This window comes from Ochotona princeps, chromosome 4 (genome assembly GCF_030435755.1).
Source record: "Ochotona princeps isolate mOchPri1 chromosome 4, mOchPri1.hap1, whole genome shotgun sequence".
Taxonomy (NCBI): Eukaryota; Metazoa; Chordata; class Mammalia; order Lagomorpha; family Ochotonidae; genus Ochotona; species Ochotona princeps.
Window position 1 is genome coordinate 80,377,315 of NC_080835.1, and position 23,736 is coordinate 80,401,050.

Consider the following 23,736-nt stretch of genomic DNA (forward strand, 5'->3'; position numbering starts at 1 on the left):
TAAATACATTGATGTTACTAAAACTCCTACTGTTACTAGCAAAGCTTCTTTGTATAGGAAGAAAATTGGTGAAGATGGGTGCTAATGCTGACTATCCTTCATCGAAGGCCTGACTGCTGAATTTATTCTTAATAATGATGCTTCAGAATATTCTATTTAATATGCATTGTAAGTATGTACATATCTTACATGTGTGAATGTATTACCATTTTATACCTCTGTGTGACTGCCAATTCTGTGTTTCTGAAACAAAAAGCTGTTAGCACTTTCATTAAAACTTCGTCAAATAATCCTTTTATGTAGTTTCATATTTGTTCTCCAGGTATGAAATATGTTACAAGACTGTGTAAATTTAAAGTAATGCTTGTGTTACAATAAATGATTTAAATAGATGCACTATTTGATTTGGTTTTACTTATATTCTCAAAAGATGGTTTTCAGTCGTGAAAGTTTCAGGAAAAATATAAAGGGGAGGAAGGCAGAAGTATCCAAACCAATATTTCTGGTGGCCATTGAACGAGAGTTAACATACAGGTGGTTTTTAAGAACGCTGGCTTAACGTAAGCATTGTGGCACAGTCTGTTAAGCCAAAGCTGAGAAGGACGGAAGGTGGCACGGTGCCTGGTAGAGACTTGGGACTGAGGTCTGCCGAGAGGGTACAGAAATCCTATGTGGTTTCCAAAGTGAGTTCTCCTTGCACACTCTGCTTAGAATAACTAGCATTTCCCGCCAACTGGTTCAAGACATTAGCAGACACAAAAGAGAAAAAGCATTGAACAAAGTGTAAATGGAATAGTCAGGAAAGAGGGGCAGCCCGGCCTTTAGGTCCCGTCAGGCTATATTCCAGCATCCCCCTTCAGCTTCCCAGCAGTGGTTGAAGGCCAATGTCAACAATTCACATCCCTTCCCAGAGGTAGGTGCCGGCTTTGAGGGCAATCTCAGCTACCAGGCCTAGACAGGACTGCCATGCCACTCCGTCTGCTGCTGCCCCAGGGCCCACTTCTTTGACTTGGCCCAAACTGCTTGGAGGTTCAATAAGTTTGTTTAAAGAAGGGGGGAAGGGTGGCTGTGGGTTAAAAGGAGAAATGAGGAAAAGAGGAGTAGTGAAGGGAATCACTCCAGTCAGACTGAGCAGAGGAAACAACACAGAACACGGGCAGATGGCTTTGACTCTGCATCTTGTAAAGGCTTGTGATTCCTTGGGGAATGTGTTTCCCTTACACCCAGCCAAGTTCTTCCCACAAGAAGGGTTCTCTCTGCTCCCCAAACACTGACTACCAAGTCTGCGTCCTTTACCAAGACGCAGGCATTGTGGTTTACAGGAGGTGGGGACAGCCGTGGCAAACCCGCGGCCATGCGGGGAGCACCCAGGCACCCTCGGTCTCACGGGGAAAACACTCTCTCCACTCTTTTCCTCCTGGGGTCCAACGGGGCTGGCGAGAAGGAAGAGAAAGGCGCGTGCACGCCGGCCTGGCGCCTGCCCGAGCTCCCGCCTCCAGCCAGCGGGCGGAGGCGCACAGCTCCGGCCCGCCCCCGTGGGCCCCCGCCCCGGCCCGCGGCGCTCCCGGGCCCGCCTCGCCGCCACCGCGGAGTCGGAGCTCAGCGGCCCGGCAACCATGCGCCGCCTGCCCCGGGCCGCAGCTCTGCTGGTGCTGCAGCTCGCCCTGCTGGGAGCCGCGGCCGGGGCGCCCGAGGCGCTGGTGAGCGCGCCGCGGAGCCTGGTCTGGGGGCCCGGGCTGCAGGCGGCCGTCGTTCTGCCCGTCCGCTATTTCTACGTGCAGGCGGTCAACTCGGAGGGCCAGAACTTCACTCGCTCGCCCCCAGGTAGCGTCCAGCCGCTCGGGCCTCCCTAGCCCCGCTGCCCATTCCCCTGCGCGCGCCCTGCCGTCCGGGAACCGGCCCACGGCCTGCGTGGCGCCCTTCTCCCCGGGACCTGCCGTCCTCTCTGGGGTCTGCCCATGCTCTCTGCTCCTCCACCTCCCTTCCGGACACACGGGCAGGCGAGAGTCGCCACGAAAGTTTGTGAAATGAATGGATGACTCCGAGGGCCCGGCCACGTTCCCTAAGCCGATGGATGGGCCTGAGTGTTGCGATGGAAGCCTGTCCAGCTGCCTCTGGCTTCGGTCTCAACTGTGTGAGCCTGCAGGGCGTGCCTACCCGATGAGTCATAGAGTCCCAGAATCTCCCAGAATCGCAGGGGCCTGATGGGTTTGAAACAGGAATGCCAACATTTATGAAATGTCAGGAGGTAGGCCTGAAGGAGGCAGCTTTGTTTTCTTCTCAGTTTTTACTGGAGAAACTCAGTAGAAAGTCCCAGAACATTTCCTACACCCGAGGGTGGACCCTGTCCCGAATCCTTTTTACCAGGTCCGCCTCCCTTGTTGCTCACATCTTCACTTGCAGCTCCTTTCGTCTTGCCCTGCTGGTTTCAAGTTGTTGCCAGCCAGGATTGCTAATCTGTGTCTTACACTCAGGGCTCCAGCCAGCTGGCACCCTGTGTTATCAACGGACTATAAAGGAGTGACCCAGGGTCCCCTCATCTGAAGTTGGAGCAGGAGCAGGGAGGGGGTGAGCAGATGAGGCAAAGCAGAGAATCTAAGACACAAACATTCACTTTCCATGTTTAAAATTCCATTCATTCAAGAAATGGTGGTTGACTGGCTGTGTGTGGTGGGTATTCTGCTAGGGCTGTAAGAATGAAAATGCAGGACTTGCAATCAGTCGCAGAACTTGTGTTTAGGGCAGTGAAAGAGTAGAGGGGAGACGCGGAGGGGCTGCAAGGCTGGGAGGACTTGAAGAGCAGAGTTTGCTGGGCAAGTGTGCGGGGGGACACGCCAGGGTGCGCAACACACAGGTGTACGAAGCTGTAATGTTCCTGGGAAGGGTTCGTTTAATGATGCTAAGCGGACGCTGCTGGTGAGTTGTGGCAGAGATCTTCAAGGGCCTTGAATACCAAGCACAGGTTTTTAGTACTGGCTAATCGGTCCACCGGGGGGTCTTTGAGCTGGGGCGTAACAGAAATCATGCCTTCCTTAACCAAGTCAGTGGCAGTTGCTGTGTGATTGAGAATTTATATGTGATTGAATTGCCATTTCCAAAATCATCTCTGTCACTTTGATAACATGTCTATCAGTTAGACTCTAACTTGTTTGGTTTCATGGGCTTTGTTTGCTTTAGGATGGGATCATTGTGATGTAGTTGACCAATTTCAAAGTGTGTATTGGGATTGGGCAAACTTTCTTTGAAGGATCAGGTAATGAGTTCAAAAGTGTTCCTCATCTTTGGGTTTCCTCCCTTCCCATTCCAATATTTGGAAATGTAAAAAAGCTTTCTTGGCTCACAGGTTTTGCAAAAAAGCCAATGGGCTGCATCAGCCACAGTTTGCCTCAATTAAAAGCCGGATAACTGTCTCTGTCACTCTCTTTCTGACTCTGATTATCCAATAAATTTAAATAGGACAGGGGCGCTGGGCACAGCAGTTGAGACCCCACTAGGTGCTCCTGCATCTATATGATAGTGCTTCTGTTTGAACACCCACTCTGCATTCACTTCTAACTTCCTGATGCTGGGAAACCAAGAAAACAGCTAAGCACTTGGGTTCCTACCCCCCTCACAGGAATGCTGGGTTGAGTCCCAGGCACCGGGGTTTAGCCTGAGGCAGCCCTAGCTGTTAGAGTTATTTAGGGAGTGACCCAGCAAAGGAGCTCTTGTCTGTCTCCCTCTTTTTGTCTCTCTGACTTAAATGTGAAACACTGTACAATAAGGGACTCAAAGTTGTATTACATATGAACATGAACACATACATAGAATTTGGGGGGGGGGTGACAATCCACTTCCATGACAGTCCACTTCCAAACAGTGTATATTAAGTATCAACAAAAAGCAGTTGAGCTGCCCTTTGGGATGTCACTGTGACTCCATTTAATTCCAAACTCCAGCTCCAGATTACAGCTTTCTGCTAAAGCAGACCCTAGAGGGCAGAAACGGATGACTCAGGTAGCCAGTTCTTCCCACCCATGTGTGCCTCCCTTGCCTGAGTTTCCTGACCTGGCTCAAATCCTGGCCCAGACCTAGCCATTCCACGCTTTGGGGAAATGTACAGTAGATGAGAGCTCTTTCTTTATATGCCTCTTATATGAAAGAATAAGTTTTGGGGAATTTAATGCACAGCACTGTGAATATGCTTGATACTACTGAAATGTATACTTAAAGTGACTCAGTTGTTGAATTTCATGTACTTTTTTTTAACCACAATTTAAAATATTAAACAAAAATTTAAAATAACACATAAGATTAATAATGTCAGGCTAATCCTCTGCTTGTAACACTGGCATCCACCTGGAGAGTGATTCGTGTCCCATCTACTCTGCTTCCAAGCCAGCTCTCTGCTTTTGGTCTGGGAAAGCAGTGGAAGATGGCCCTAGACTTTGGCCCCCATACATCCATGTGGGAGACCTGGAAGAAGTTCATGGCTCCTGGCTTTGGATCAGCTCAGCTCTGACTGTTGTAGCCATTTGGGAAGTGAACCAGCAGATGGAAGGCCTTGCTCTCCTTGTTTCTCTGTAAAAATCTGCCTTGCAAATAAAAAGACATAAATCTTTAAAAATAAAGAAAAAGAACTGATTTCTATACTTATATGTGTTCTCACTGGTTACAGCAATAAATTAGGAATTTTTCCTTTTTCATATTCTTCTTTACTTCCCCCAGAAAATTTTTCTCCAAATTGATCCCAATGTTTTCCAAACCAGGAAAGAAAATTGTGAGAAAAGAATACTAGCGACTTACCAAGTTGCTAAAGACCTTTCAGACCACTGTACTTGCAGTCTCTTCACTTGTTTCCTTTCCGGGCACTTGATTCCTAGTGTGCAGTTACAAAGCTGCCGATGGTAACGGAAAGCTTACCCCACCAATTTCTTAGATTTTCTGTCCAGTTGGTACATCCTCACATCTTTCCTTCTTCAAGAACTAAATGAAACAGAATAAAGATTCATGATGTATAGATACCTTCTGCTTTCCCATCTTCTACCATCTTTCCAGCATAATCAGGGAGTTGTATCAGCAGCATGTGCAACTGGGACTCAAGCGTCTCTCATAAGGAATGCCAGGCGTCACATGGCGTGGCTTAACGTGCTCAGCCCCAATGCTGTCCCCACCATATCTGTATTTACTCTCACCACTGGCTGAACGTGAACATTTCCCCAAGTCTAGTTGATGCTGTTTTATTCCAAGAATCTAGAATGTTGTCTCGCAGTGGGACTGAGTAAGTACTGTAGATGAACAAGAAAGGACAGAAGGAGGGATGGTTGGAACATTTCAAGAAAGAAAATTATAAAAACTTGTTTTCTAGGGCCAGTGCAATGGTATAGCAAGCTTATCCTCCATTTGTGGCACCAGAATCTAAAGTAGGTGACAGAAATGGCTACTCCATTTCTGATCTAACTTCCTATAATGGCCTGGGAAAGTAGTAAGGATGACCCAAGTCCATGGACCACTGTATCACCATGGCAGACCTAAGAAAAAGCTCCTTGCTCTCAGTGTTGGATTGGCCCAGCACCAGTCATAGCAGCCACTTGGGTAGAGTGAACCAGCAGATGAAAGATCTCTCTCTGTCTCTCATTCTCTGTACTTTCAAGTCTTTGGGAAAAAAAATCCATATGGAAGTATGGAGGTCAATGTTGTAGCATAGCAGCAAGTAAAGCTGCCACCTGTAACACCAGCATCCTATATTGTCACTGGTTAAATTCCCAGCTGCTCTACTTCCAATCCAGCTCCCTGGTAATGACTTAAGAAAAACAGTGGGTGGCCTAGCTGCTAAAGTCCTCATCTTGCACATGCCGGGATCCCATATTTGCACCAGTTCATGTCCCAGCTGTTCCACTTCCCATCTGGCTCCCTGCTTGTGGCCTGGGAAAGCAGTCAAGGATGGCCCAAAGCCTTGGGACGCTGCACCCATGTGGGAAACCTGGAGGAAGTTCCTGGCTCCTGGCTTTGGATTGGCACAGCTCTTGCCTTTGTGGCCACTTGGGGAGTGAACCAGCAGACAGAAGATCTTTCTGTATCTCCTTCTCTATAAATCTGCTTTTCCAATTTTAAAAAAAAGTGAATCTTAAAAAAGAGAAAAAGTAAAGCAGTAGAGGATGGCTCAAGTGTTTGGGCCTCTGCCACCCATGTGGGAGACCCAAATGTTCCTGGCTTCACAGATGGAAGACCTCTCTCTTTTTGTTTCTTTCTCTTTGTCACTCTTTCAAATAAATAAATAAATATTGTTAAAAAGAAAGTACATATGGGGCCCACAGCATGGCCTAGCGGCTAAAGTCCTCACCTTGAAAGCCCTGGGATCCCATATGGGCGCCGGTTCTAATCCCGGCAGCTCCACTTCCCATCCAGCTCCCTGCTTGTGGCCTGGGAAAGCAGTTGAGGACGGCCCAATGCATTGGGACACTGCACCCGCCCGCGTGGGAGACCCGGAAGAGGTTCCAGGTTCCCTGCTTCGGATCAGCGCGCACCGGCCCGTTGCGACTCACATGGGGAGTGAATCATCGGAGGGAAGATCCTCCTCTCTGTCTCTCCTGCTCTGTGTATATCTGGCTGTAATAAAATGAATAAATCTTTAAAAAAAAAAAAAAAGAAGTACATATGATATAAGGGATGACCCAGTCTTTGGCCCATAATAGAGGTTAAAAAAGTAAACTTTTAGAAATGCCTTTGTTGTTTTCCACATTAGTAGTATTCAGGATTTGTGATGCTATGAATGTGACATGTCTGTATTGCCTTTTGTTTACACAATGACGGAATTCCCATATTTCTGTTCTTCCTAAGTGAAATTGGAATCTGTGGAGTAGAAAGCTCAAGCTGATTTTCAATTTTATTTAATTCTTTTGGCTCCCAGGGCTAATAAGAATTCACATTCCTTCCATTTGAAGTAATTTCATACTTTACTCTTCTCAATTATCTTTTGAAGATTATCTATTTAAAAGGCAGAACTAGAGAGAGAGAGCAATCATCCATTCACTGATTCACTCCCCAAGTGACCACAGCGCCCTGGCTAGTTGAAGCCAGGAGCTTCATCCAAATCTTCCAGGTGTATACGAGTGCTTCCAAGCTGCCTTCACAGGCATATTAGCAGGATGCTGGATTAGAAATGAAAGAACTGGGACTTGAACCAACACTTACATGGGATGCTGGTAGTAGCTTGATCCACCATGACTCTAATGCTGACCCCTTTACCTTTTTCTTGTATGCAGTTAGAATTGTTTGTTTCTGGGCCTGGCATGATAGCCCAGTGGCTAGAACGTTGCCTTGCATGTGCTAGAATGCATATAGATGCCAGTTAGTGTGCTGGCTGCTCCATTTCCCATCCAGCTCTTTGCTTGTGGAAAGCAGTAGAAGATGGTTCAAAGGCTTTTACGCTGCACCTGCATGGGATACCCGGAGGAAGCTCCTGGCTTCTGGCTTTGGATCAGGTCAGCTCCAGCCATTGTGGCCATGTGGGGAGTGAATGAGCAGATGGAAGACCTTTTTTTTTTTTAAGATTTTATTATTATTATTGGAAAGCCGGATATACAGAGAGGAGGAGAGACAGAAAGGAGGATCTTCCATCCGATGATTCACTCCCCAAGTGAGCGCAACTGCCGGTGCTGCGCTGATCCGAAGCCGGGAACCTGGAACCTCTTCCAAGTCTCCCACACGGGTGCAGGGTCCCAAAGCTTTGGGCCGTCCTCAACTGCTTTCCAGGCCACAAGCAGGGAGCTGGATGGGAAGCAGGGCCGCCGGGATTAGAACCGGTGCCCATATGGGATCCCGGGGCATTCAAGGCGAGAACTTTAGCTGCTAGGCCATGTCGCCGGGCCCAGATGGAAGATCCTTTCTCTACGTTATCTCCTTCTCTCTGTAAATCTGCTTTTCCAGTAAAAATAAGCAAATCTTTAAAAAATTGCTAATTTCTATTTCAGTACCAATAAATGTTATTTTGCATTGATTCTAACATTTAATTTTTGCAAATGATTAAAGAATACTATAAAAACAATAATAATTAGTATATGTATTTGTACCTTCAGTAGCTTTATTTTTTTTTTAAGATTTATTATTATTGGAAAGCCGGATATACAGAGAGGAGGAGAGACAGAGAGGAAGATCTTCCATCCAATGATTCACTCCCCAAGTGAGCCGCAACGGGCCGGTATGTGCCGATCCGATGCCGGGAACCTGGAACCTCTTCCGGGTCTCCCATGTGAGTGCAGGGTTCCAAGGCTTTGGGCTGTCCTCGGCTGCTTTCCCAGACCGTAAGCAGGGAGCTGGATGGGAAGTGGAGCTGCCGGGATTAGAACTGGCGCCCATATGGGATCCCGGTGTGTTCAAGGCGAGGACTTTAGCCACAGGCCACTGCACCGGGCCCATAAAATAAATTCTTATAAAAATAAAATAAAATGTATTTACTTACAAGTATAAAACTATACTTGTATATATAATAAAGCTACTGAAGGGCCTGGCGGCGTGGCTTTGCGGCTTAAGTCCTCGCCTTGAACACACCGGGATCCCATATGGGCGCCAGTTCTAATCCCGGCAGCTCCACTTCCCATCCAGCTCCCTGCTTATGGTCTGGGAAAGCAGCCGAGGACAGCCCAAAGCCTTGGAACCCTGCACCCACATGGGAGACCCGGAAGAGGTTCCAGGTTCCCGGCTTCGGACCGGCACAGCACCAGCTGTTGCGCTCACTTGGGGAGTGAATCATCGGATGGAAGATGTTCCTCTCTTCCTCTCCTCCTCTCTGTTTATCTCTGACTTTGTAATAAAAATAAATAAATCTTTAAGAAAAGAATTTATTTTATTTTATTTTGTTTTATTTCATTGGGAAGGCTGATATACTGAGAGAAGGAGAGACAGAAAGATCTTCCATCTGCTGTTCAATCCCCAGGTGGCTCCAAAGGCTGGAGCTGAGTCTATCTGAAGCCAGGAATTTTTTCCAGGTCTCTCACATGGGTACAAGGTCCCAAAGGTTTGGACTGCTTTCCTAGGCCACAAGCAGGGAGTTGGATGGGAAGTGGAGCATCCGGGATACGAACTTGAGCCCATATGGGATCCTGGAGAAAGCAAAGCGAGGATTTAGCTACTAGGCTATCGTGCCGGAACCAGTACATTTTAAAATACAACTTTTAGGTACTACCTCAGACAGAATTGCTTTACTGTGAGAAAGCAATGATGTAATTACCATTTTCAATCCTCAAATAATGAGGCATCTTTATAGGATTTTTTCTGAGTGTCCACTTCTTTCCAATACAAAGTTCAAATACTTAAAAAATAGTCTTTTCTCATACCTGGTTTATTTATTAAAATAATACTTTACAGAGAATAAGAAAATTTAACTAGGAGGCAAGAAGTTCTTTTTGGCTCTTTCCAGTTTGGAGAGGAAGCAATGGAAGTAACTTTCTAGTTTCCAGACCCCGCCCTCCTGATTTTCAGTCTGCTCTGACATGTAGCCTTTCAAACCCAAGTGGGAAATGATGCAAAGCAATAATTTGTGGGTTTTATAGGATTTCAATTTGACATTCAATTTTTATCTTTTTATAATATCCCCTATGTTTATTTTGTATTATCTTGGTTCTTTTATGTTAGAATGTTCTTCCATAATTTTATCATACTTTTTTCTGACATCATAAAATGTGTAACTTTGGTGCTTATTACTTAATGACAAGATATTAGCTACCACCTCCCTCTTACTAAACTGAAGAGGCTAGGAAACGTTTTCCTAAGCCAGGAGAAAAAATAGAATCCTTAAAGTTCAAAAGAAAGTAGAATCATATACTGATTGGGTTTGGAAACTAAGAATAGGAGACATAGCATTATTCGATTATTTTTAAAATTCTATTAAATAGGCTTAACTCATAATAATAGGATAGATGTGGCATGAAAGACGATTTTGGTCACAGCCTTCTATTTACTGGGACAGTGGGTTTCAGAGGATTCCCGGCGTGCTTAGCTTACCCTGTGATACGGAGCTTTCAATGTTATTCCCACTGTTTTCCATACCAAGTGCTGCAAAGCATATTCCTAGAGCACAGAAACACCAAACACTCAGTGTTGCTTCAAAGCCTGAATGAATCTGCTAATAGGAAAGGTGAGTTTGTGAAGAAGGAATTTTTTACCTGAGTCAAAAAGAATTCAAAGAATTTGGGAGTTGGAGGAGAATATCATATTGTAACTAATTCATTTCACGATAAAGAAATAGATTCAAGTAAATGCTGTTATTTTCCAAAGAAATGTAAATGTGTGTGTGTGTGTGTTTACATAGAGTCTGGTAATTATGATTTCTTTTTACCTAATGAAATGGGTTTAGAAATATAACTTCGAATTTGAACTTAAAAAGGTAGACATTTTCTCAGAAATTAGAGTTCTTAGATACTTAAATGCTATATAAAGAGAACTTGTATAGTTCACGAGGAGATAGGTGAATGCCATTGAAGACTTAGTCTTCGAGTTTATATTCAAGTTTATGGATTTTTCAACTACCTTGGCTTTAATGGTTTTTCAATGAATTGATTTTGTTCATTCAATAAGTCATTATTGACTTTATGAGTCAAATGTTGAGTCAGATCATTCATTTGAACACATGAGTCAGCTGCAGCTCCTACAAGTTGAAAAGATTTTATTTACCATTGATACTACCACAAAAAGTGACTTCTATACAGGGCATCTGTCCAATAATGTGACAATGATGAAATCATAGAGTTCTTTTTTTTTTTTTTTCAGGTGAAACGTTATTCAAAGTAGTAGTCAAATCTCTTTCTCCTAAAGATTTAGTCCGGATTCATGTCCCAAAGCCTTTGGACAGGAACGATGGAACATTTTTGATGAGATACAGAATGTATGAAACTGTCAGTGAAGGTCTAAGAATAGAGGTGCTTTATGATGGTGAACACGTGTCTCAGTCTCCTTACATTTTGAAAGGTAAGTGATTTTACAAGTTAGCTTTAGCTGTACGTCACAGGCCTTCCACAATGGTGTATGACGACCTTGAAGTCATGTGCCACAAAATAAACATGGTATACCTGGTTGGAGCTCAGTTTTTTACATTTATCTTTCAATTTTGAATTAACGTGGATATTTGTACAGTTTTACGGGATATGCTGCAATATTCCAGGACACACACAGTGTAAAGTGATCATAATAGACAGCATTTCCACGTCCTTGTCTTTCCACTGTTTGCAGGGTCAATGAGTGCTTCTCTAATTCTCTATGCAGTGTGGAATCTGTCATGAACCATGGTTACTACTGTTCTTCTCCCAGCTCTGTTCTGTACCCATTAATTAGCCAATCTCCTGGGCTCTCCCCAACCCTTCCCAACAGTTAGTAATTACTATATCAAAATCAGATCTAATACATACATACGTATTTGTATCTAACTATGATTTGTTTTAACTTCTACATGAGAGAAAATGTGTCTTCCTGTATCTTACTTCATTTAACATTACAATCCATCCATTTTGCTGCATATGCTAAGGTTTTGGTTTTTTTTTTTTTTTTGGTTTTGGTGTGTGTCTGTGTGTGTGTCTGAATTACATCACATTGTATAAGGATACCACATTTTCCTTATCTGGTCTTCCATTGATGAACACCTAGATTGATACCATGGCTAGACTATTGGAATAGTGCTGCCGTGAACACGGGAGTGCAGGTTCCTCTTTGATAAGCTGACTTCATTTCCTTTGCATATGTGTGGCCAGACGATATGGCTGGATCATGTATGTAGTGCACTGGTTGTGGTTTTCTGAGGAGCCCCACACTGCTGTCCACAGTGGCTGTACTCATTTGCTCCCGCAAGCAGTGTGTTGCATTTCCCTTGCCTCTGCATGCTTGCCAGCATTTGTTCTTTCGTGCAGTTTTGATAACAGTCATTCCAGCTGGAGTGAGATGATATCTCATTGTGGTTTTGGTTTGCATTTCCATGCTAGTTAGTGATACTGTCATTCTTTTCATATATTTGATAGCCATTTAGTATTTCCTCTTGTGGTAAGTATCTATTCAGATCTTGGGGGTTCTCTGTATGTGCAGATGTCTGTCCTAGAAATTATAGCTGACTTGATCCTTCAGCACTGAGTCCAGCTCTGCAAGTCAGTGAGACTGTCAGGTTCTGCCTTCTTTTCCACCCCACCCCCACTCCGGCCTGAAATTGCTTTAAATGGTAAACTGTGCCAACTCCAGGACTCACTTTCCTTGGTTTTCTCCTCTCGGCCTCATTGCCCTGTGTCCCGCATTGCTGCATGTCCTGTGTCTCAGCACTTGTTTCATGTATTCCATCTGTTGTTTTTATTTTTAGATAGGTCAGTCCCTGTTACTCACCTTGGTCTAAAATACAAATCCTCAAGAAAATGTCATGCTTTTTGATTTTTTTCTCGTGAAATATAGATATGTATTGCAACCAGTTATGAAATTCACATAATTTTTGTTTAGTTTTTTTTAATTGAATGTTCTGGTTGATCAGTTCAAGCTGCACTACCAGGACTCTCCCCAGCTGGCTGTGTACATTTCTTCTTTGAGATGTGCTGATGAAGGAGAGGCCGTCTGGATTTTTTGTTTTAAAGGGTACCATTCCTGCTGTTATAAAGCCTATTAATATATTCTCTTTTTCCTTATTGAAAGGCAAATTATTTTTTAAATGTTTATTTATTTTTAGTGGAAAGGCAGATTTACAGAGTGAAGGAAAAACATAGAGAGGAAGATCTTCCATTCACTGGTTCACTCACCAAGTGGCCACAGCAGCCAGAACTAAGCTGACCCAAAGCCAGGAACCAGGAGCTTCTTCTGGGTTTCCCACATGGGTGCAGGGTCCCAAGGCTTTGGGCTGTCCTCGACTGCTTTCCCAGGCCACAAGCAGGGAACTGGATAGGAAGTGGAACTGCCAGGACATGAACTGGCACCCATATGGGATTCCAGATGTGCAAGCCAAGGACTTTAGTCACAAGGCTACTGCGCCATGCCAAAATTATTTTATTTTCATCAATCGTATATATCTCACTAGAAATTAGTTTATCAGGCAACTGACTGAGAGTAGAATAGATGAGAACAGAGCATGTGCTATACTGGGTTGTCCATGGTGGTTTTCAAAAGTGGATAGTAGTCAGGACTGTACAACCCTGACCAAGATTTCTTTAGGGGAGTTTATCTGTATCTGGACAATCTTCGAACTGACCAAGAAGTCACCTCCCAATTCACATCAGGGACAAAAACAGCTCCCTGTGTCGTGGTGCTTGCTAATGAAACATGGTCTCCTGTGCCTTGTGCCCCTAGGACCAGTGTACCATGAATACTGTGAGTGTCCGGAGGAGGAGCCCCACGTCTGGCAGAAAACCCTTTCTTGTCCAACTGAGGAACCTCAGATTGCAAAGGATTTTGCTTCCTTCCCCAGCATCAATCTTCAGCAGATGCTAAATGAAATCCCTAAGAGGTTTGGGGATGAGAGGGGCGCCATTGTTCATTACACTATTCTGAATAATCGTATTTACCGGAGATCTTTAGGGAAATACACAGACTTCAAAATGTTCTCTGATGAGATTTTGCTGTCACTGGCAAGAAAGGTAAGAGGATAAATGAAGTGACCTCAACAGTTATATTGTTGAATTGTTTCATTATAACACTTAAATGTTCAGAATTATAATGGCACAAATATGAAAATGGAACTTCTTTGCTGTGATTTAAAAGAAGTGGCTTGAAAACCTCCCCCAGTAGCCAGGCCATAAGGTGCCCCTACCCTGAAGTCTCTGTCAGCTCTCATGTTACAGCCTCACAGGCACTTCTCTAAGTTTCCACTTTTAATACTCCTCCCGTTCACATTTCCCCCCTCTGCCATTCTTTTCTCCTCAAAATGATTTGACCGTAGAATATTTTCCTTCTTTTATTTTTTTTAAGATTGAGCTATTTAGTTGAAAGAAAGAGTTACACAGAGAGAGAGTTTTCATCTGCTGATTCACTCCACAAATGAATATAGCCACCAGGATTAGGCTAAGCAGAAGCCAGAGCTGCTTCTAGGTCCCCAACATGGGTTCAGGGACCAAGCACTTGGGCTGTCTTCTGCTGCTTTCCGAGGCCGTTAACAGAGTGCTAAATCAGAAGTGAAGCAACTGGGATTCAAACTGGTACCCATATGGGATGCCAGCATTGCAGGTGGTGGCTATACCCACTATGCTACAAAACCAGTCCCTCATTTTATCTCAAGTGCCTCTTGAAAATAGTGAGCATGACACATTTTATTGAAGGTTAGGGCAATAGGGATTATTTTGTACCCACACATACTTTATCTTTCTTCTATTTTATTTTTAATTTTATAATACAATTCCATAGGCTCTGGGATTTCACTTATCCCTTCCCCAAATTCCCTCCACCCGACTAATTTCCCTCATATTATTACAATACTATAGTCCTTCATGAGCAGTGGGAAGTACATCATTCTGCTATTTAAATGTATTCTGATTTTGTGGGTACACGCAATGCCAGACAGTCCAGCATCCTATTGTTGAGATATGTCCAACAGTTTCATTGGGAGTCCATCTTTGATTTGGAAGTAGAGATGCATACTGCATTGTATCTTCACATCTGGATATGATAGTCTCCATTGCACAGTTACTATACATTCCCTTAAATGCAAAGCCATAAAACAAAATCAACAACAGGAATAAAGTTAAAAAAATTACAATACCATGGAGTTAAATAACACACTACTGAATAACCAATGTGTTGATGAAGAAATGAAAAAGAAAACAAAAACCAACACATACTTAAACACAAATCCTAGCATTTGAAAAATAGGCATTTGGTGGAGCAGTTGAGACACTATTTAGGGTGCTCACATCCTATATTGAAGTATGTGGGATCAAGTCCCAGCTGCACCCCCATCCCTGCTTCCTGCTGTTGCATTCCCAGGAAGGCAGCAGTTGATGACCCAAGTCTTGGTTCCCTGCCTTGCACTTGGGAAGCCTAGATGAAATTCCTGGCTCCTGACTTTGACCTGGCCAAGCCCAAGCTTGTGCAGACATTTGAGGAGGGAACTAGTGAATGGGAGTTTCTATGTGTCTCTGTCCCTTTAAAATTCATAAACATTTTTTAAAGATGTGTTTGTTTTTATTGGAAAGGCAGATTTATATAGAGAGAAGGAGAAACAGAGTGGGAAAGACTTATTCACTGGTTTACTCCCCAAACGGGCGCAACAGCTGGAGCTAAGCTGATCCAAAGCCAGGAGCCAAGAACCTTCCCTGGGTCTCCCATTCACATGTGCAGTCCCAACGTTTTGGGCCATCCTCTACTGCTGTTTTTCTAGGACATGAAGAGGGTTTTGGAAGGGAAGTGGAACAACTGGGACACAAATCAGCACCCATATGGAATGCCGGTGCCTACAGGCAGACAATTAGCTAATTGAGCCATCATGCGGGTCTCAAAATTTTTTTAAAGTAAAAAGACATCCCTGTACTAGTGAGACTCAGTCATGCTTGCCTCTGAGAAGTACTGGCTGTCCTTGATCTTCTGGTCTTGACCTCTTACTAAATTCTTGGTTCCTCTGACTTTCAGACTCTCCGTATTTCTCAGTAACTTTCTCTGTCTCGTTATTCATCCCCTCCTTTCCCACCACTGTTGAACTCTAAGTTCCTTTCTTGTTCTGTTGAGGCAGAGTGGTCTTTCACCTAGAGAGACCATCAAGGACATTTTCTAAACCACAAGACAGTTTTCCTGATAGGAAGTTCCTGATACCATGTCCCAAGTTTCTGATATAACTTCTTCAGTCTCCTGAATGTGTGGCTGAGGTCCATTCTCAATTTAAATAACGGTCACCTTCGCCCTACTATCAGTTTGTGTTCTGAGCCTGGTTTTCACTGCTGTAATGCTTAACTGTAACTACCCCATAGTCAGCCGACACCTGGTTAAGTGAATTTGCCTTGAGCCATCCTCATCTCTGGTTCTCCAATACTTCTAGTGGTCGAGAAATATTCTCTTCTGTTTTCAGATGGTCAGTTCTATCAGAAATACTTGAAAAGCCAAATAACTGCCGTGTTTAGTACTGAAGAAGGAGGTCTTTTCAGCACTGAGGTTGACACTTTTGTTTGTTTAGGTCATCCTCCCAGACTTAGAATTTTATATCAATCTTGGCGATTGGCCCTTGGAGCATCGAAAAGTCAATGAAACCCCTGGCCCTGTACCAATCATTTCATGGTGTGGCTCCCAGGATTCAAGAGATGTTATCCTTCCAACCTATGACATTACCCATTCCACACTTGAAGCAATGAGGGGTGTTACAAATGATCTCCTCTCTCTTCAGGGAAATACAGGTATGTTAAGGCTAATCTTTAAGAAAAAGCACGGAGTCAGGAAAAGTATGGGGATTATCCAAACAGAGGAAATGTATATTAACTAAATAACCATTCTTATTTGCTAATCAAGAATAAAGGAAAACAGCACCCTAAAAAATCAAGGTTTTGTTTAGGAATTTTCTAGTCCAGGAATTAAAGATAATGCTGTTTGAAGTACTAATTCCCACACCTACTTTAACTGAGACTGTGTTGAGTTGATCACTTATAAGTACCATTTTAAAAATTTGTATTTGGTAAAGTTGTAACTGAATTCCAGTTCTACTGCCTTTATAATGCTGAGTGAGATGAACAAAAATTTTTTCGAGATGAAAGAATTTCTGAAGGTGATAAATGATACATGAATTTGAGAGAATGGTGATAATAGTGTAATTCAGATGTTATTGCTTCTAATGTTTTGTAAGGAATTCTCCCTTATCCTTTAGTTTCTGATTTCTAACCCCCCATTTGGTGACTTTACCCTTGTATTGCACAGCACACCTTTCAATTAACCGAACTCCCTGACTAGAACAAACCCTGCCTTATTTTTATAACGTATGGTTCAGTAGATTTATTTGGTAAAGATGATTAGGTATATTTTTTGTAAACTCTAAAGATAACATGAAGCTAAAACCAAGTTAATTTGATAACGGTGCATTTCTAAGCAGTGTCCTAGCACAGTAAAGTTGTAAGTCCCTCCAGTTTCTGTTTAGGATATGTTCTAAGGAACACATGACAGGCATTAACCAAGACGTCTGTCTGCAGCTTAATCAAAACACTTAATTAAATTAATTCTTCCAGATTGTTTCCCTTCCAGGAAAGATAAGATGTATTTTTCTTATATTGATCTATTAATCGTCTTTCCTACATTCAGAAATCTGAGCAGTGTTAAGTGCTAAAGATTGTGGGTGTTGCTGAGTTATACAGTTCTGTCTTGCCTCTTTGTCTAAGAATAAAGGCCTATTGCATGTTTAGTTTTGAAACACAGAAGGTGGGAGAAGCTGATGCCTTTGTGAATGGGACAGATCATTAAATCTCTTTTTGCTTTGAGTTTGGTCCAGTGTCATTTTGGATGTTTGTTGGTGGTGTACAACAGAAAGCACCAATTCTTATGTGAAGGCTCAGCAGTTGAGAAGTGGATGAAATCAGTGTATTAGTTAATACAGCAAATGAAAGGACTGTTTTTGAAAATCTAATCTTCAAAGTTATCTCAAGCAAATTAAGACCCAGTTCCATATATTTTAGAATCTGCTTTTGAAGATGAATTGTTGATTAAAAGGAGTTTAACATTTTAATTAGCAATGGTAGATAAAAGGTGGCTGTATTTATCATATAAATGTCAACTTCGTAATCATATATTTTCTTTTGTGGCCTCAAACTTCTAGGCCCTTCCTGGATCAATAAAACAGAGAAAGCTTTCTTCAGAGGTAGAGATAGCCGAGAGGAGAGGCTCCAGTTGGTACAGCTTTCCAAAGAGAATCCGCAGCTACTAGATGCAGGAATTACAGGATATTTCTTTTTCCAAGAGAAAGAAAAAGAGCTTGGAAAAGCCAAGTTGATAGGTTTCTTTGATTTCTTTAAGGTATGCCTTTCAGTCTTCCTGTTTGGTTATGAAGGGATAAATTTGTTTAAGTCTAAATTTCTCTTATCTTGTGAACTGACACATGCTTTTACATCTTCTTATCAGACACAGAAAGTTGTGATTTCCATTGTTGTTGTTGTTGTTGTTAACTTTGTCTATCATATAACTCATAAGTTTAGTGCTCAAAATATAGTACAAGGGTTAAGTTGGGCTTATTCTCTTGTTCTCTTTTTGAATTTGTTTTAATCAACTGGAAATGAAGTAATCTCAAATTTCTTTTGTTTATACAGTATAAACCCCACATCTGAAGCTAAGAGGTGGGACCAGGGCTTAGCTCCTGTCTCCGATCCTGCCCTGTTGATGGAGGCGGGACCGACTCTGGTCTCTAAACTGCCAGGGTCCTCAGAATGTTATCAGGACTTCAAAGGACACAGAAATAGAAATAATGTGATAAATTAGTTAAGAAATAATTAGTTACCAGATCTGGGAGAATATCCTCATAATTTCAATGTGACTTAATGTATTAAAAACAAGAGGTGTTAACAGACAATAGAGATCAATGCATTTCTGTGTTTACTAAGTTTCTTGATTGCAGAAGGGGAGGGAAGGTTAGTCAGACCTGCTTCATATTGCTACAACTGATTGAGGCTAATGCCTACAAAAGATGTTTTTGATATGTAAATAAAAGTTATTGATCCAGTAAATATACAAAGTGTGTACTCCACATTTCTGTCTCTTGACTCTAAAACTGTAAAATAAAGATAATGCCTTCTTCCTGTTTCACAGGTTGAAGATAAAGAACAAATGAAATAACATGTAAATGAAAATATGAATTATTATCACTATTCAATTTTAATTCTTAAAAGATTTATTCATTTTTATTGGGAAGGCAGATTTACAAAAAGAGGGAGAAACAGTGAGAAAGCTCTTCCATCTACTGGTTCACTCCCCAAATGGCCACAATAACCAGAGCTGCGCTTATCCAAAGCCAGGAGGCAGGGGCCTCTTCTGGGTCACCCTTGTGGGTGCAGAGTCCCAAGGCTTTGGACTGTGCTCAACTGCTTTCCCAGGACAGAAGCATGGAGCTGGATGGGGAGTGAAACAGCCAAGAGATGAACTGGCACCCACAGGGAAATCCGGGCACTTGCAAGGGGAGTATTAGCCAATCGAACCATCACTCCAGGCCCTTCATTTTAATAATTTTAACAGCCAGTTTGAATACCCGATGATAGAAATCTGGATTTCCCCATCAGTGACATAACTGAAGCGCACACTCATTTCTGATTGCTGAGATTATTTATCATCTTGTTTTTAAGTGTACTGTATCTTTTCTTTTTAAAAATTATTGTTATTATTTTCCATGATACAGTTTTACAAATACAGGTATTCCACCCTTCCCTTCCCATTTTTCCCTCCTCATCTTCCCCTCCCACTGTTTCCCCTCCCCTATCTATTATATCTATAGTTTCTATGTATCTATTATATCTATGTATCTATTATATCTATAGTAATATAGTCCTTTAGTAACAGTCACAAGTTTAACATTCTACTATTGAAGCACATCATGGCACTGTAGCTATAGGCGAAAGTAGAAAATCTAGTATCATGTGCATTATGTTTCTTAAAACCCATCCACTAAAGATTCCTTAGGATTTTAATGCAAAGAAAAAATGTGTTATAAAACTTTCAAACATGCAAGTTGGAAAGCAATCATAATTCCTTTGTGTTTAGTGTTACAGTATTGATGAGAATCCATGTGGAGCCAATGACTGCTAAAGTGTTGCTTGTTTTATGTTTGTTTACATCCTCAGTACAAGTATCAGGTGAATGTGGATGGGACTGTGGCTGCATACAGGTACCCCTATCTCATGCTGGGGGACAGCCTGGTTCTGAAGCAGGACTCACCGTATTATGAACATTTCTACATGGCGCTGAAGCCCTGGAAACATTATGTTCCTGTTAAAAGAAATCTTAGTGATGTACTAGAGAAAGTGAAATGGGCCAAGGTATGTATCCCGCAATTTTCATTTCTTTAGAGAGTAACAAATCTGCAAGTGTGAGTTATATGAGTTTCATCACTGCACAGATCAGTTTGACATAACGGAACCAAAGGAAGTATGAATGGTTTTGAAACTGTCAACATCAGACTCATTCTGTGTACTATTACAAGGTTTGAAATCTGCTGTGTTCTGGAATATAGATTTTCTAAATGAAGTACTATGCATGATTACACACACAAACAAGGACATATGAAATGCAAATTAGAGATTGAGAAGACTAGAGTGCAAGTGTCTCATGTACAGAAAACCCTTCACAAATATGGCTTGCCTTTTTTTTAGAAAAAGATAATGAAAAAAAAAAAACCACAGGATGTTAATGAATGCATGCTGTATCCTCTGTAAGAATCTCAAGTTTCCCATAAAATAATAAAAAGTATTAAAACTTTATTTTTTAATATAAAGCTATAAAATTTACCCTCTCATTTTAACACTTTATTCTAAGAAGCTGTACTTGGTTATGGAAATAACTAGATGCCTAAGGCAGATTTGATTCTGTACCTGGAATGGCTTTTCCTGTGGGCAGCCTGGCACAAAGTTCATCTTTTCCACAGATATAGTTTTTGCGTGTCATCCTTGCGCAGGGGCCATGCCAATCTTCTCTGTATCATTCCAATTTTAGTATATGTGCTGCCGAAGCGAGCACTTCCACAAATATAGTTAAGCACCTTGTCTGTTTCTGATACTGGAAGACTAGCCCTTTGGTGCTAATGACTAGATTTTTTAATTACAACAAAGATAGCCTTTTGTAACTACCATGTTATAACAATGTTCTGACTCTAAATCCTTAAATATTTTGTGTATTTGAATGGCAGAGTTACAGTGAGAGGAAGAGACAGAAAGTCTTTGATCTACCAGTTCACTCCCCAAATGGCCATAACAGCCTGGGAGGGGCCAGGTCAAAACCAGAAGCCAGGAGCTTCTTCCAAGTCCCCCACATACGTGGCAGGGCCCCAAGTGCCTGGGCCATCAGCTGCTGATTTTCCCAGGCCTTGGTAAGGAGTGGGCTTGGAAATGAAGCAGTAGTGACTCCAGCAGGTACCCATTGCAGGTGGCAGCCTAACTCACTAGGCCAAGTCTCCAGGCCCTTGTAAAGGATTTTGAATTGTTAGAACAGATTCATTCTGTTCTCAAGTGGGCAAGGCTAGGCTGGAGGGATGGGAGAAGAACTGCAAGCTTGCTTGCTGGCAGGTTAGGAAGAGCCGAGATCATCACATCAGAGGCTGCATGGGACTGCTGCACCAGGTGCAGAGGAAGGTTACTGCAACTGTGGAATTGGGCCCCAGCTGCGTGACCACGTCTCTAACAGGGATGCTTATGGTGGCACTGTGTTTTCCTAACTTCATTCTTGTTTTATTTCCATTATGTTCCAAGTCTCATACTGTGCATGCTCAACCCTGGGCTCACACTCACCCCTGGATTTCTTTGTGGGTTACAACAGTGATTTTCATTCAGGGTTTTAAAAAACCTTTTTTAGGAAAATGATGAAGAAGCCGAGAAGATTGCCAAAGCAGGGCAGTTGACGGCCAGAGAACTGCTCCAACCACACAGGCTTTACTGCTACTATTACAGCGTCCTACAGGTCAGTGGAGAACGTGCATCCACCTGATCAGGTGCCCGCAGACCTCGCGTGGGGTCTGATTCTTCCCGAACGGTTCAGGGTCATCCGGTAGCACTGTTGCACAACCAGCCACAGCAAAGATAGGACTGTTGTGAATCCCTTGTGGCCTGTTTTTCAGTCTACAGTATTATGAAAAACAGTGCTTGAAGCCCTTAGGAACGTGGAATAGAAGCTTCTCCCATGCTGACATGGCTCGCTCTGTTCAATGCCTTGTGGGTGTTTTATGCAGATGTTCTGTGAATGTCAGTATTATTCCTCACCTGGAAAGTGAGAAAATTGAACTAGTTAGAGGTCATGAAGTTCGCTTTGCTGAAAAATCTCCTTCTTGTTGCTTAAAATTCATTGCTGTCAGAGTAAAGTGTGAAAAGCAAAATACTTGGTGTCTACCTAAAGCAATCAAACATGAAAAATGCTGTAACTGTTTTAACAGCTTGTGCCAAATCTACAGGATGCTGGGGACCATAACTTGAAGTAACTGCTTTGTAGTTCATTCAGTAAGATCTTGCTAGAAAGGCAAAAAAAGAAAAAGAAAATACGCATTGAGTTGGAAAAATACATTTTCTCATGTGCCCGTGGCTTCTACCCTCTCCCAGAAAAATAAAAGGATAAATTATACCATTTACTATGAGCAGCTCCTGTTTCCTCTGTCCGTCCAGCTTTGATTTTAATAAGAATCTTTCTGTAAAATATTTTTGGCTCACCTCTTTGTGTCAACATTTTCTTGGGTTTGGCACCACACCAGGAATGGGCCACTATAACGTGCACAGAGCCCATGAATGAAATATCTGATTTGTAGGAATGTCTCTGTCCATGCCTTGGGTGGGACAACATGTCAAACAAAGGCCTATCACCATTGTTAAATATGTGCAGCCGCCGGCCTCCCCGGGAGACTTGTCTAGTCCTCTGGCTTAACTTTGAGAAGCTTATCATCTCTCTGCCGGTTTGTGTATCCTGCAAAGCCAATCATCCATTTAACAAGTGGAGCAAATCCTGAGAGCTGCTGTTGGTTTCAGGCATGAACTTTAGGCCCGGCCAGCCTGTTTTAGGGAAGCCCACGAACACATAAAATTGTGTACTGGGGTCACTTGCTAGATTCTCGAACGTGGCAGAAGAGTTTATGACTACTCAACTTCAAATGGCACGCAAATGGAATAAGCCACTTGGTTTGAGTCTGAAACAACACAGGAACTAGAAAAGATGGCAGTGACTGAAGTGGAGGTATGGGGCAGTAGGCACTGAAGTGTGGACTAATCTTTCCATTGCCTTCAAATACACATTTCAGGAATATGCCAAGCGCCAGTCCAGCAAACCCAAAGTACGTGAGGGAATGGAACCTGTGCCTCAGCCAGATGATGACATGTCCCTCTGCCACTGCCACAGGAAAAAGCCCTTCAGAGAAGAGCTGTAGTCAGCCCACGTTCGGCGTCCTGTGTACATCAGCTCTAACAAGCCCTGGGATGGACACCAAGCTGTGAAGGACAGCAGTACACAAGACGTCACCCAGTGGCCATAATGCGGCTGCGCATGGCAGTATTTGAGCAGCTATTACCAAATATCTTTGAATATTAATTTGTTTTAGGTAAACATTGCTTTTCTCAGCATCATGGTTTTTCTGAACAGAAAGCCTGAGGACTGTAGCAGATAGAGTCCTGCCCAACTGTAAACCGCGTCTGAGTCCGTTTTTACCACATGTGTTAGTTTCCTCCCATTCTTTGCCCACTTTGTGCCACTTCCATTTATGACAAGAAAGTATTTGTTTGGAAGCCCCCTCCACAGCGCTGCTGCGCATGCTCTCCCCTCTTAGAAGCTGCTTTTGGCATTCAGTAATCATGGCCTGTCAGCAGGTGTTTAAGACAGCAGTGAAGCACCGCCACACTGGAGGAGGGGCTTTGGCTGCTCAGCTTCCAATCCAGCTTCCTGCTATTGCAGGTCCTCGGGAGCAGCAGGTGGGGTGGGTCCTTGGTCTCCGTCACCCTTGTGGGGGATCTGGATTGGGCTCCGGTTTCCTGGCTTCAGCCTAGCCCAGCCCCATTTGTAGCTGACGTTTAGGAAGTTGGAGAGTGAACCAGTACCTGAGATATTTTCGCTGCTTCTCTCCCTCCTCACACCTCCCCATCTCCCTCCCTTTGGCTTTTCAAATAAAATGCA

The 23,736-nt window shown here is 42.9% G+C and overlaps 1 protein-coding gene and 1 non-coding gene across 2 annotated transcripts; one reads left to right on the top strand and one right to left on the bottom strand.

The window, feature by feature from the left end:
• Window positions 1–1,538: 1,538 nt before the first annotated feature.
• Window positions 1,539–23,501, top strand: POGLUT3 (protein O-glucosyltransferase 3). The gene is made up of 8 exons (XM_012926969.3): window positions 1,539–1,824; window positions 10,747–10,944; window positions 13,285–13,571; window positions 16,094–16,310; window positions 17,714–17,910; window positions 19,722–19,916; window positions 21,445–21,549; window positions 22,871–23,501. The coding sequence occupies exons 1-8, from the start codon at window positions 1,617–1,619 to the stop codon at window positions 22,994–22,996; spliced, it is 1,533 nt and encodes a 510-aa protein (XP_012782423.2). The 5' UTR covers window positions 1,539–1,616; the 3' UTR covers window positions 22,997–23,501.
• On the bottom strand, window positions 20,507–20,613 carry LOC118759556 (U6 spliceosomal RNA). Its single transcript, XR_009245379.1, has one exon. It is a non-coding gene; the product is annotated as a U6 spliceosomal RNA (small nuclear RNA).
• Window positions 23,502–23,736: the final 235 nt, after the last annotated feature.